The sequence below is a fragment of the Tiliqua scincoides genome, chromosome 1, assembly GCF_035046505.1.
Source record: "Tiliqua scincoides isolate rTilSci1 chromosome 1, rTilSci1.hap2, whole genome shotgun sequence".
Lineage (NCBI taxonomy): Eukaryota > Metazoa > Chordata > Lepidosauria > Squamata > Scincidae > Tiliqua > Tiliqua scincoides.
In genome coordinates, this window is record NC_089821.1 from 161,075,953 (window position 1) to 161,088,258 (window position 12,306).

A 12,306-nucleotide genomic window follows, 5' to 3' on the forward strand; every position below is an offset into this window, starting at 1 on the left:
AGCAGCTAGAAACATTAACATGTCATCTGAATTGGCCCTATGAGTTATTAGGAGGGCTGGTGTAGCATGAAGGCCAAGAGACTGAAATAAATGACTCAGATACTGGGGGATAAGTGACCTGGTGTAAATCTTATCTCTGACACGAACTCACTCAGTGGCTTTAGGTAAGGTACGCCTTTTGAGTTTCAGCTCCCCAGCTGCAAAATGGAAAGAAAAATACTTCCCTTCCTGAAATGGTTGCTGAAAGGATATCAAGATAATACATGAGAGATGCTTTGCACGCTCAGAAAGTGCTATACAAATGTTAGATTTTAATATCAGCACTTGTTATAATTTATTCATTAACAGGACAATGCCTGCAGACTGAGGGTCCAATCCTAAGCTTTGTGCACCAGCTCACTGCCGGTGCGCACTGTCGCAAATGTGCCGTAAAGCACATTTGCAGGCCCTAGCACCAGAGCTCCGCTGCTTGGCAGTTCTGTGGACCACTGAGCAGCGGAGAGGTAGGTGGAGGCATGGAGGAAGGCGGGGTGTACTGGGGTGGGGGGGAGGCAGAGGGAGGGCAGGGAGGAGGCGTGCCAGGGGGGGAGAGAGCAGGGTAGGAGGGAGGTGAGACTGGTGGAGCTTTGCTCCACTGGATCCAGAGCCTCCGTGTCAGGCTGGCCATCTGACACTGAGGCTCTTGATTCTATGCCAGCCTTTAGGTTGCCGTGGAATCAAGCAGCCCCATTGCAGGGCTATGCATTTTACCCTTTTGTCCTCTTCTCCCCAAGGGATGTCCCCTTACAAATGTCCCCTTCTCCCAAGGAGCCACCGGCAGCTGCCTAGAGCATGCAGGATGCGGTGGCAGCCATCTTCAGAGCTGCTGCAGCCCCGTGGACCAGGCAGCTCAGGGTTGGGCTGCCCATCTTTTCAATAATTATTCACAAGTGTTTTCTTATAAGAACTTCATCTGTCTAGTTTATGACTCTAGAACATTCTTACTGAATCACCCTCAGGTTGGACAGCTGAAGCTAAAGGAGAATTAAGATCTGAGGCAGCTGACACCCAAAAGAAAAGGAAATCTGTAAGGGCTCCCAGAAATGTATTACATGTGGCACCTGTAATCTGCAGATTTTACATTTGCAGATCTGATTCAACCTGAAGCTACTGAAGGTGACTGGAGCTGCACTCTGGTCACCTCTGGTGGCTTTCTGAAGCCTGCAGACGTCGTGTGCATCTGCCCACAGCCTCTGCAGGTTTCACAATAGCCCTTAAGGCAAAACAAAACAGAACAAAAACAAACAAAAAGCTACTTCTGGTTTCCCTTGGGAAAATGGAAGTGAAATTTTTATGCTTTTAAAGGCATTTTGAGGCCCAGGAAAACCAGAAGTAACTTTTTTTTTTTTTTTTGCCTTGTGGGCCATTCTGAAGCCCACAGAGGATGCAGGTGGATGCGCATGGCCTCTGTGGGCTTCAGAAAGCCCTTCTGAAATTTTAAGGAACCAAAAGCCACAGATTTGCTTATCCACTGTTTTCAGTATCCGCAGGGGTCCAAGAACGGATCACTCAGGGATACCGAAGTCCCACCTGAACATATCTTCTTAATTCTAGAACTTTTTTGCCATCATACTTTCAAGCACTTCACTGAAGCCATTAGGCCCAGAAACTCCATTTGTAATTAAAGTCTTAGCGTCTAATATTATGCCTCCCTAGACAGTCTAGTTTACTCCTATTAAAGAACTGGCCACTAATGGGAATAGTATACTAAGCAAGTTGACCTTCACAGGCTGTTGTACTCTACAATCTTATGGTGGGAAATATATGATAGGGCATTTAGATAATTGTATTACATATATATTATAGTTGATATATGATATATGAATTATGGATGAAAAATGATATTGAGAGGTAAATTTAGAAGAGGAAATTTATTAAGATATGTAATGATTTATTAGTTTTAGTGATATATGATGGTGACGTATGATTTCCTGCACCCTTTGTTTTTGTTTTTTTGTGTAGTGATGGTTTTTGTGTTATGTGTTGTGTGGTTTTTGTTTGTAGTTGTTTTTGGAAAATAAAAATTTTTTAAAAAAATCTTAGGGTAGGAAAGATAAATATTCCCCATTTTTTGAAACAGGCTGATAAAATTTAAAGCTTACCCAATTTGCGTTTCTTTTTTAATCCTCTAGAGATAGACTGAGCCCTGGCATTTGTAATAGCCTCTCCAGTTACGACCTCTTTAGTCCTCTGCAAGACAGTTTTTAAAAGATAAAAGGTTAACCAAAAAGAAAAGTCACCCAGGTCCTTCCTGTCACATTATACATGTATTCAGCATGTATAACAGGCTTCTACATGTAGAACCACAGCTGGCCCTCGACCTCCTGAGGTAGCATGCCAAATCGGATGATGTGCCAGCCTCTGTTTCTCCAACTCTTCAATGTTCAGCACTCTCATCCCCTCCAAACCTTCTTCCTTTTTCAATCCAGGGAGTGGAAGGAGGAGGTGGAGCAGTGGAGGCAAGTAGGTGAAAAGAGATGCACACTTTTCACCAGTTTGCAGCCACTTCAGTTGGCCTCGTGGATGAGTCAGCCCTGGGTAGAACCAATACAGATCAGGTTCATGATTGGAAAAGAATCTACATCAGTATCTTCATATTCTTCTGGTTTCAAGCAAAGTAAATGGATGTTTCTTTCAACGATGGTGCACATCCGGGATCCCTATTTATACACAGGGCCACAATGCTAGAGACCAGTCCCACACCGTCTTTAGTACTGGATGTAAATTTTTCCACTAAAAACTAAGTGGAGTTGGGAAAGAGATGACAGTAAGGGTTATTACTTACTTCTATAACATTGTGGCAAGATCTGCAGTAAAATTTGCCTTCTTCTGTAAGGCCCCAGTTGACATCAGAACACTGCACACAGGGTTCATTGTAGTCTCTCTAAAAAGGAGAATTTTTCAGATAGGTACAAAATGGTAAAATCTTGTATATAAATAAATAAAACAATTCAGTACAGTTGAGACAACATGCTGTAGTAAAATATCTGGCTTAACTAAAGCAGATGGATCAAATAGTATGTTTTTTTAACAGCACATCTTAATTCTATGCTTGATTATTTGGAATGTACTTCCAAATAAATGTGCATAGGACCAGAATTCCCTCCAAGGAGTCTGCACTGGTGCACGGACTCCTCCAGCAGCTGTGTGGCATCCAACAAATTGCAACAACATTGCCAAACCTTTGGGATACCGAATGCCACACTACATGAAGCTTGGCTATAAGGAATGTGGCTACTTACCCATGTACCTTAGGGAATGCTGCATAGGTCTGTACTTAATTAAACAAACCTATGTATTTACTTGAGATTAAGCTCCACTGATCCTACTGGAGTCATAATATGACTTCAGCACTTAAATACTTTTTGTTGCTTATTGTAAGATCTAGCCCAGAGTTTCTCAAACTGTGGGTTGGGACCCACTAGCTGGGTCGCAAGTCAATTTCAGGTGGGTCCCCATTCATTTCAATATTTTATTTTTAATATATTAGACTTGATGCTACCATGGGAAGCAACTGCATTTGGGGAAATGTTACAGGCCTGTACTTTTAACAAGCTACTATGTATATTCTTTTAACAATGATAGTAAATGGGACTCCTGGGTAAGTGTGGGTAGGATTGCAGCCTAGGATTGTTAAAAATTTCCCTGCTGTCACTTCCGGTGGGTCCTGGCAGATTCTCATTCTAAAAAGTGGCTCCCGGTGCTTAATGTGTGAGAAGCACTGATCTAGCCCCATTTTCTTTGGACATACATAAAATGCTGCATATGCTGTTTTGCCTGATTGTTTAGAAACCCTAAGATGGAACAGAAAATTTAAAGCAGTACCCTTGAAAGAATTGCCACACATTCCTATGACCCCTCTCAAAGACGTTGGGGCAAAAAACCAAATGCACTTTGGGGAAAATACCAAAACTTCACATATAGGCTAATGGATTCTGAGTTGTCTGTGACAAATCAGGAGAGAGACTTGGGGTGCTGGTGGACAGCTTGATGAAAGTGTTGACCCAATGTGTGTCTGCAGCAAAAAAAAAAAAAAAAGGCTAATTCCATGCTCGGGATCATTAGAAAAGGTATTGAGAATAACGGTGCTATCCTAACCCAACTTTCCAGCACTGACATAAGGGCAATGCAACTCCAAGATAAGGGAACAAACATTGCCCTACCTTGAGAAGGCCTTAACTGCCCTCCAACTGCAGGATGTAGCACATGTCCCACTGGTACAGCTATTCCAGCGCTGGAAAGTTGGTTAGGACAGAGCCCTAAAACAACTAATATTATAATGCCATTGTACAAATCGATGGCAAGGCTACATCTGGCGTTCTGAGTCTAATTCCGGTCACCACATCTCAAAAAGAGATAAAGTGGAAATGCAAAAGGTACAAAAGAGAGTGACCAAAATGATTATTGGGCTGGGGCACCTCCCTTATAAGAAAAGGCTATAGTGTTCAGGGCTTTTCAGTTTAGAAAAAAGATGCCTGAGGGGGGACATGATTGAGACATACAACCCTTACTAACTGGGTAAGAGGCACTTTTTCAAGTGGGTGCTCCTCTTTTATTTAGCAGGGGGAGAGCAACTGGCCCTCCTTACCCCTTTAGTGTCTTTTCTCGTGTCTATCTGCTGGTGTTTTACATCTTTTAGATTGTGAGCCCTTTTGGGACAGGGAGACATTAGTTATATTTGATTTTTCTCTGTAAACTGCTTTGTGAACTCTTGTTGAAAAGCAGTATATAAATACTGTTAATAATAACAATAATACAAAATTACGCAAGGAACGGATAAAGCAGATTGCGGGTGTTCTTTTCGCTCTCACGCAGGGTGACCACATACAATGGAGGACACAGTGCCTATACCTTTAACTACTCTATAAAAGCAGTAATTTTGGCAGGTGCAGTTTTTTAAACTCTTCCATGCTGAGTTGCACCTGCCAAAATTCCCACTTGTATACAATGGTTAAAGGCTGAGGTATTCAATCTGTGCGTCCAGCCTCCCTAGTGAGGCGTGGCTAGCCTCCAGGGGCGTCACCAGTCATCTCAGGGAGAGAGGCTGGGTTAGGCTGGCCTGGGCAGCTCAGCTGCATGTGCTGCCTCCTGACTTGCTGCTTTTCTGCAGCTGTGAATCAGGTGGGTGGGGCAGCGTGAGGCTGGGAAGGCTGTGAAACATGGTGGGAGAGAAGGCTGGCCAGGCAGGGGTGCTGCATCTCATCATGGAGCTCTCTCCATGTACGACCTTGTCCCAAGGATTACATTTCCCGGTGTGCCCCTCACCCTGGGCATTCTGGGATTGGTCAAGGCTGGAGGAGAGCAGAGTGTGGAGGTACTACATCTCATCAGCACAGGGTGCACTCCTGGCAGGCTTCAAAGCGGGAGGAAAGAGTAAGTCCTCCACTTGGGGAGCCCAGCCTGCTCTTAGTGTCCAAATGCCCCAGCCTGCATCCCTCCGTCTTGCCTGGGGGGAACAGGGGTGGTATCTGCATGTTGGGTGTGTGTGTGTGTGAGCAGCCCCTATCTACTTTGGGGTGAGTTGTAATCTTGCTGGGTGTGGCTGCAATCCTTTCCACACTTTCCTGGGAGTAAGTGCCATTGACTCAAATGGGGCTTACTTCTTAGTAGACCTACAGAGGCTTGGGGGTCTGTGTTAGCTTAACCCAGGATCCTCACCTTTCTCTTTTCCCTCCCTCTTCAAAAAAGAAAAGTCACTCTTGATGGCTTTGTCTCCAAAAATTGATTAAGAATAGAAATACCCATTCCTTTTTAGCCATTCCCCTTTTACCTCCTGCCTCCTTGGGGGGGGGGGTACTCTGTTGGCTACTATTGTAAGACAAAAGGCACAAGCCTAGCTAGGTCTATTCAGAAGTAAGTCCTATTGTGTTCAATGGGACTTACTCCCAGGAAAGTGGGGTTAGGATTCCAGCCAAAGTCTCTAGGTCTGTTTGCATCAGTTTGCAATTAGCATATACACACAAAACAAAGTCTTCCCCTCCCCCAGCAAATTCATCACTTCCCCCCTCCCTTTCCAAAACCCTCCAGGTCTGCTGCTAACAAACTCAGGGCACAATCCTAACCAGGTCTACTCAGAAGTAAGTCCTATTTTGTTCAATTGGGCTTACTCTCAGGTAAGTGTGGTTAGGATTGCAGCCTCAGAGTGCTGGCAGCTGTTTTTTGTTTCTAGTGTATAACACCTTCACCCCCATTTTGGGGGTAACTGAGGTGAGGTGTTGTAATGGGGAGCCATGGCCAATGGCTACAAGGATCAGGGGAGGCGCCGGCTGGAAAAGTTCAAGAACCACTGGTTAAAGGTATAGGTACTGTGTCCTCCATTGTAGCGGGATGCCCTGCTATCACACACCACCAGGAGACATCCACTAAACTTGAGTGTTGGGAGGGTTAGGACAGACAAGAGAAAATATTTCTTTACTCAGTGTGTGGTTGGTCTGTGGAACTCCTTGCCACAGGATGTGGTGATGGCATCTGGCCTGGATGCCTTTAAAAGGGGATTGGAAAATTTCTGGAGGAAAAATCCATTTCGGGTTACAAGCCATGATGTGTATGTGTCACCTCCTGATTTTAGAAATGGGCTATGCCAGATGCAAGGGAGGGCACCAGGATGAGGTTATCTGGTGTGCTCCCTGGGGCATTTGGTGGGTCGCTGTGAGATACAGGAGGCTGGAGTAGATGGCCTGATCCAGAGGGACTCTTAACGTAAACAGCTATTTTTCCCCCATCCGAAAACGACTCCTGCTGTTGTAACAGTTGCATAGCTGGCTGGCAAAACATTCAACAGGTGAAGCGCAGCTGAGCATGTGGGGGAAAGAAAAGCCTGGTCTGTCAAAACGCCTTTCTGCCCAGCCCCCAGGTGTCCACATGTTGCAGGCCTGCAATGCCGGGCAGAAAGGGCTTCAGCTGCTACACAGCATCAGGCAGCAGAGGTCCCCCGCCTAGGAGGGCTGCTGGAAGGTCAGGGGGAGCCCTCCATCTCCCCAGCCCTGTTCAGTCCCCCCCCCCCATCTTCTCTGCACAGCCACCCAAAGCCAGGCACTCCCCGCCCCCAAGCCCAGCCGCGCTCTGGAACGCCCGCAGCCCCTTCCAAGCTGCCTCCCAGCCTTCCGGAGCGGGGGAGGGGCACGGACTGCGCGCACCCCGCACGCGCCCGCCTCACCGTCTCTTCCGCGTCCATCGCGCGTCCGCTGCGCATCACCAGCTACGCGCCTTAGCAACCGAGCAGCGAGGAGCTGCCGCCAACAGCTGCCGGCTGGGAAACGAGTCCGCCGGCTCTGGGGTTCCGAGGCTTCCAGTAGGACTGCCCGGGAAGGATTCTGCCTGGCCAAAGGAGATCCTGCAGTGCGCAAAGCCTTTCAGGCGCTTCTTGGTGGAAGGGCTCCATTAGGCACTTATTAGTGCCTAATAATAAGTACCTACTCACTTATTCGTGCCTAATTAGTGCCTAATAATTAACTATTCACTTATTAGTGCCTAATATTATTGCCTAATAATTACCTATTCACTTATTAGTGCCTAATAAGTGCCTAATAAATACCTATTCACTTATTAGTGCCCAGTAATTACCTATTCACTTATTCGTGCCTAATAATTAGTGCCTAATAATTACCTATTCACTTATTAGTGCCTAATATTAGTGCCTAATAAGCTGTTCACTTATTAGTGCCTAATAATAAGTGCCTAATAATTACCTATTCGCTTATTAGTGCCTAATAATTAGTGCCTAATAATCACCTACTCAGTTATTCATGCCTAATTAGTGCCTAATAATTACCTATTCACTTATTAGTGCCTAATAATAGGATAGGTTGGCATCCTTCAGTCTTGGAAGACTATGGTATCGCGCTCTGAATGGTGGTTCTGGAACAGAGTGTCCTCTCCAGTGCGTGAAGCCTGGGTAAAGTAGATATGGAGGATAGACTGTTTCCCATGCAATAAATCCCCCCCCCCTCCACGTCGCTGAAATGGTCCAATGGAAAGGCAGAAGCCAATACGGTTGGTTCCAGCGGCGTTGCAGGAGTTGCCAGAACGTGACTGTGTTCAGCCATGAACTGCCTCAGGGACTCCGGCTCCTGATTTTGCCTTGAGGTTGACTCCTGAAGCCTTTTCCATAACTGGATGTAGCCACAAGGCGGTAAGGTTTGGGATCAGAGTTTTCCTTCTCTCAGATGAGCTGCCTTCCCAGGCTAACGAGTCCCATCTACCCGGTGGCTGTTTAGTCGCCTCTTATGACAAGTACAGCCAAACTGAGGGCCTATTCTTATCCCCAGCCCCCAGGGGAAATAAGTGCCTAATAATAAGTGCCTAATAATAATTACCTAATCACCAATTCGTGCCTAATAATTAGTGCCTAATAATACTTATTGCCTACTCACTTACTAGTGCCTAATAAGTGAGTAGGTCATAAGTATCATTACTTATTAAGTATAATTAATAAGTAATATTATTAATATTGGTCACTAATAATGATTGGTTCCTAAAAAGTGAATAAGTAATAAGTAAAATAAAATAAGTAAATAAATAAAGTAAATAAAGAATAAGTGAAAAGTGAAGCTCCGATACAGGAAAATGTGCTCATCTGGGTGCCTGTGAAATGTCTTTCTTTAGCAAACAGTGGTGGCAGATCACCATAACTCAGAAGGGCTTACAGCCCAAGCATATGCCTATTCTACTCAGAAGTAAACTCCATTGACTTCAATGAGGCTTACTCCCAGGAAAGGGTGTACTGTTAAAGGATTGCAGCTTTAGCTGCGAATACACATGCACAGGATGGAAGCTAGCATGAAGAAGCAAACATTCCAGGAGTGATGACAACAGGATGGCCTCCGCCCCACCATCTCCTTTCTTTCTCTCTTAAACAAATTTTGTTCAGAAAGCAGTTTGTCTAAACAAAGTAGAAGAAATGAATGGGGAATGCAGGTAGCAGCAGGAGATGTTATCCAGTCCACAGATGAACATGCTGAGCTAAGCTAAGGGCTGAATAGATTCTACCAATATGATGGTGACATCTTACTGCACTTTTAGATGGTAGACATGGAAGGACGGAAGGAAGGAGGAGATTCTCAAGGCAATCAGTAGCTGGTATTAAGACTTTGTGAAGGAAAATCCAGCAGACTAGCCCGAGACCTCCTGGTACCTGAGGCAATACGTCAAACGCTGCCACCCCTTATTTAGCAATGTGCCAGTCTACTCCTCCAGTTCCCTGGATTGGAAAACAAAGGATAAAGAGGAAGTGCAAAGGAAGCCAACCACTTCTTCTCTGTGCTTCCTCTCAGTTCCCTCTTCCGGTCCAGGAAACACTGCCAATCTGATGTTTGAAGTGGTTCGGTTGGCCTCTTGGATGGGCAGCCCCTGAGTACACACTTTCTTTTTATATACTACACGAATAACAATTCACATTAATAATAAATCATTAGCTAATTTCTTAAAATAGGAATAGAAACTTTTGTTTAATCTACCCATTTACTTGATACAGACTTTAAAAAAATGTAATATTGTCAGATTGTGGTTTCTTATAAAGAAGGTACCTAAACTTTGATACCTACTACACTCCTTCAGAAAGAGGTCAATAGCAACATGCATTAGCCATTGTCGATAAAGGCTAATACATGGCTAAAGCATGAATTTCTTTTCCTTATTTCAGTACCATCAGTTTACCTAAACAAGCTTGGAATGCTGCTTTTTAAAATTGTTGCTTTTGAAAGATACCAAAGCCATTGATTTCTATAGTATGTTCATGCTTTTTATGCATTGAGCAATGGATGAATTTAGCAAATTTAGCAGTTTGTTGTTTTTAAATTTGCAAAGATTTGATTTCACTTACAACATATTAACATAAAATCAAAACACTAGTCACAGTCCCTTGCTTGTAGTTTTATATAACTGTTTTAACTAATGCCATTTTATTGTTATTATAGCTAACACTGTTCAGTTTCAATTTTGGTCATCAACCTTTTTTGTATTTTGATTTTTTAAATTGCATTAGGTTTGTTTTACTTTTTTGTTTTAGTTACTTTTTTGTAGAAAAAAGGGTTAAAATAGTCATTAGGTTAATTTGGCTTGTTGCAGTAACCTTATGTAATGGAAGATCAGAAGATCATCAGGTGGATGATGTGGTGTTGACAGTGATTCCCTGTTTTGACAGCTGTTTGACAGCTCTGGGAAGGGCAGGGCTGGCTCCACAGCTGTAATCAATCAAGGCAATGGAGAACTGGTTGGACACCTGAGCTTCATTTGACCTTGATGAGACTTTGAATGGATGTGGACTTATGAACTGAAGAGATGGCTCAGCTGAGCCTAACTTGGACTTAACAAGGTAGCTCACAGCTGAGCTGAATTTGGACTTAACAAGGGGCTGCAGGATAAAAGGCAGCTTCAGAAGGAGCAAAGGGCTGGCCAAGCAGGATGCTGATCCAGCTGGAAGCTGGACACTGACCAAGAGGGCTACCTGACCCAGACCTACAGGAAGAGAGGACGGCCAGGACCCTGCTGGAAGAGAGACACTGCTGGAGAGGAGGAACTCTACTGCAGAAGACTGGACTGTGTTTTGGAGACCGGCTTGGACTTGGACTGGAGGCTTCAGACGTTACCCCTGGAGTTAAGTGGAGTTTTGGGGAGGGAAAGCCTCTGGACAAGAGGACTTGCAGGGAGTGTCTGTGTTTGTAGCAATAAATTCTTGTTATTTGCTATAGATAAGGAGTTCTGTGTTCATTCCATTGCACACTGCAGCTGTTGTTCCTGGAAAAGGAGGGTGTTAATTAGCCAAAAAGCGGGCATTAGAAGGGAGTTGGGATATTTGGCAGAACACCTTAGAAGGCTGTTGCACCACAGCTCCTGCATATGGTATCATTAGTTCAAGAAATACTGTGTTCATGTACATGCCGTAGCCTTCTTATAACCATGTTAAAGTATTCAGGGAAGACAACATGCTGTAATTACTGTATTTCTATTTCTATTTCATTGCACTCAAAAGTGGTTAGGTAACTTCCGCCACTTCTCTTATGGCATTGGCTAGTTTATGTGAACTTTAAAATTGCTTGTAATTTAGAGTGAGCCAAATAAATATGACAGGAGATCAGTCAGGGGAAAAATTGTCCTTGTTACTCAGAAGTAAATATTTACTTTACCTAGGGCCCAATCCTATACAGCTTTCCAGCACTGATGCAGCTGCAATGCAGCCCCAAGGTAAGGAATAAATCAGGGATTTCAAACTCATTTCACACCAAAGATAGCATTCATGGTGCCTGCTGAGGGCCAGAAGTGACATCATTAAGCAGAAAGTGACACCATTAAGTGGATGATGGCCAGAAATAAGCACTTTGTTAGCACATAGAAACTCATTAGCTCAAATGACAGAAGACAAAATCTGCCAATCTTGTTCATATTTTCAAGATATGAGAGAGCTCAATTATCAAGCTGGAAGAGCCCAATTATAATGGGTGGGGGATGGATAAATGGCTTCCAGGGGCCGCATCCAGCCTGTGGCACTTATGTTTGACACCTCTGAAATAAACATCTTGAGCAGGCCTCCATAACTGTCCCACCACCTCAGGATGCTGCACATGCCCCATTGGCATAGCTGCATCACTGCTGGAAAGTTAGACAGGATCAGTCCTTTATTTAGTAAAAATGTAACCACTAAGAATTATGTAAGGAACTCTCTTTGCCCAGTAGGCAGAAGAAGAAGATGATGATGGTAGTAGTAGTATTTATTATTAATAGCACTTCAGATCACTGTATGTTAAAATGAAACAGATCCTGTCCTTTGGCTTAGAAAAGAGGCGTCAAAGATGTCCTCACAAATGGGAATGGCAGGAATTTAAACTCTTTTCTGAAGACTCAGGAGTAAGTCAGAAATGTTGGGGAATGGTGACAGAATATTTGGCCACATCTACATGCCAGGTCCCCACACTCCTGATTTGGTACTGTAGTAAGCCATCAAGATAATTGCTTCCCATAAGATTATTTTGTTATAGCACTCTTTATTCTGAGTGTAATGTTTACAGAATTGTGAAAAAAAAAAATGGTTAATGTCCATAAAGTCATTCAAAAGTGCAGTGAAGAAAAGTCTAGCTGTGTTGTGCTGTGTGTATTCTGGCTAGTATTGTGCCTATGAGAGCAGTGTATTCTGGCTAGCACAGGGCCAATGGCTTGCTGCCAGGAAACACTCTGGGAAAGGAAACAGCAAGCAAGTCAACCTTCCCTAGATGCCTTCTTCAACAAGAAGTTCCCAGGGCGGAGTCACAACCTGCCTTATCATCCTGGAAGTAG

General features: G+C 44.1%; 1 protein-coding gene across 2 annotated transcripts in view; it reads right to left on the reverse strand.

Moving 5' to 3' along the window:
- Positions 1-7,250, reverse strand: part of TAF1B (TATA-box binding protein associated factor, RNA polymerase I subunit B) — a 47,535-nt gene extending 40,285 nt beyond the window's left edge. For both annotated transcript variants that reach the window (XM_066612077.1, XM_066612068.1), the window contains exons 1-3: positions 7,196-7,250; positions 2,825-2,923; positions 2,142-2,229 (exon numbers count right to left, since the gene is read on the reverse strand). In XM_066612077.1, the coding sequence (XP_066468174.1) occupies positions 2,142-2,229; positions 2,825-2,923; positions 7,196-7,231 (223 nt within the window). In that variant the 5' untranslated portion in view covers positions 7,232-7,250. The remainder of the gene's footprint in view (positions 1-2,141; positions 2,230-2,824; positions 2,924-7,195) is intronic.
- Positions 7,251-12,306: the final 5,056 nt, after the last annotated feature.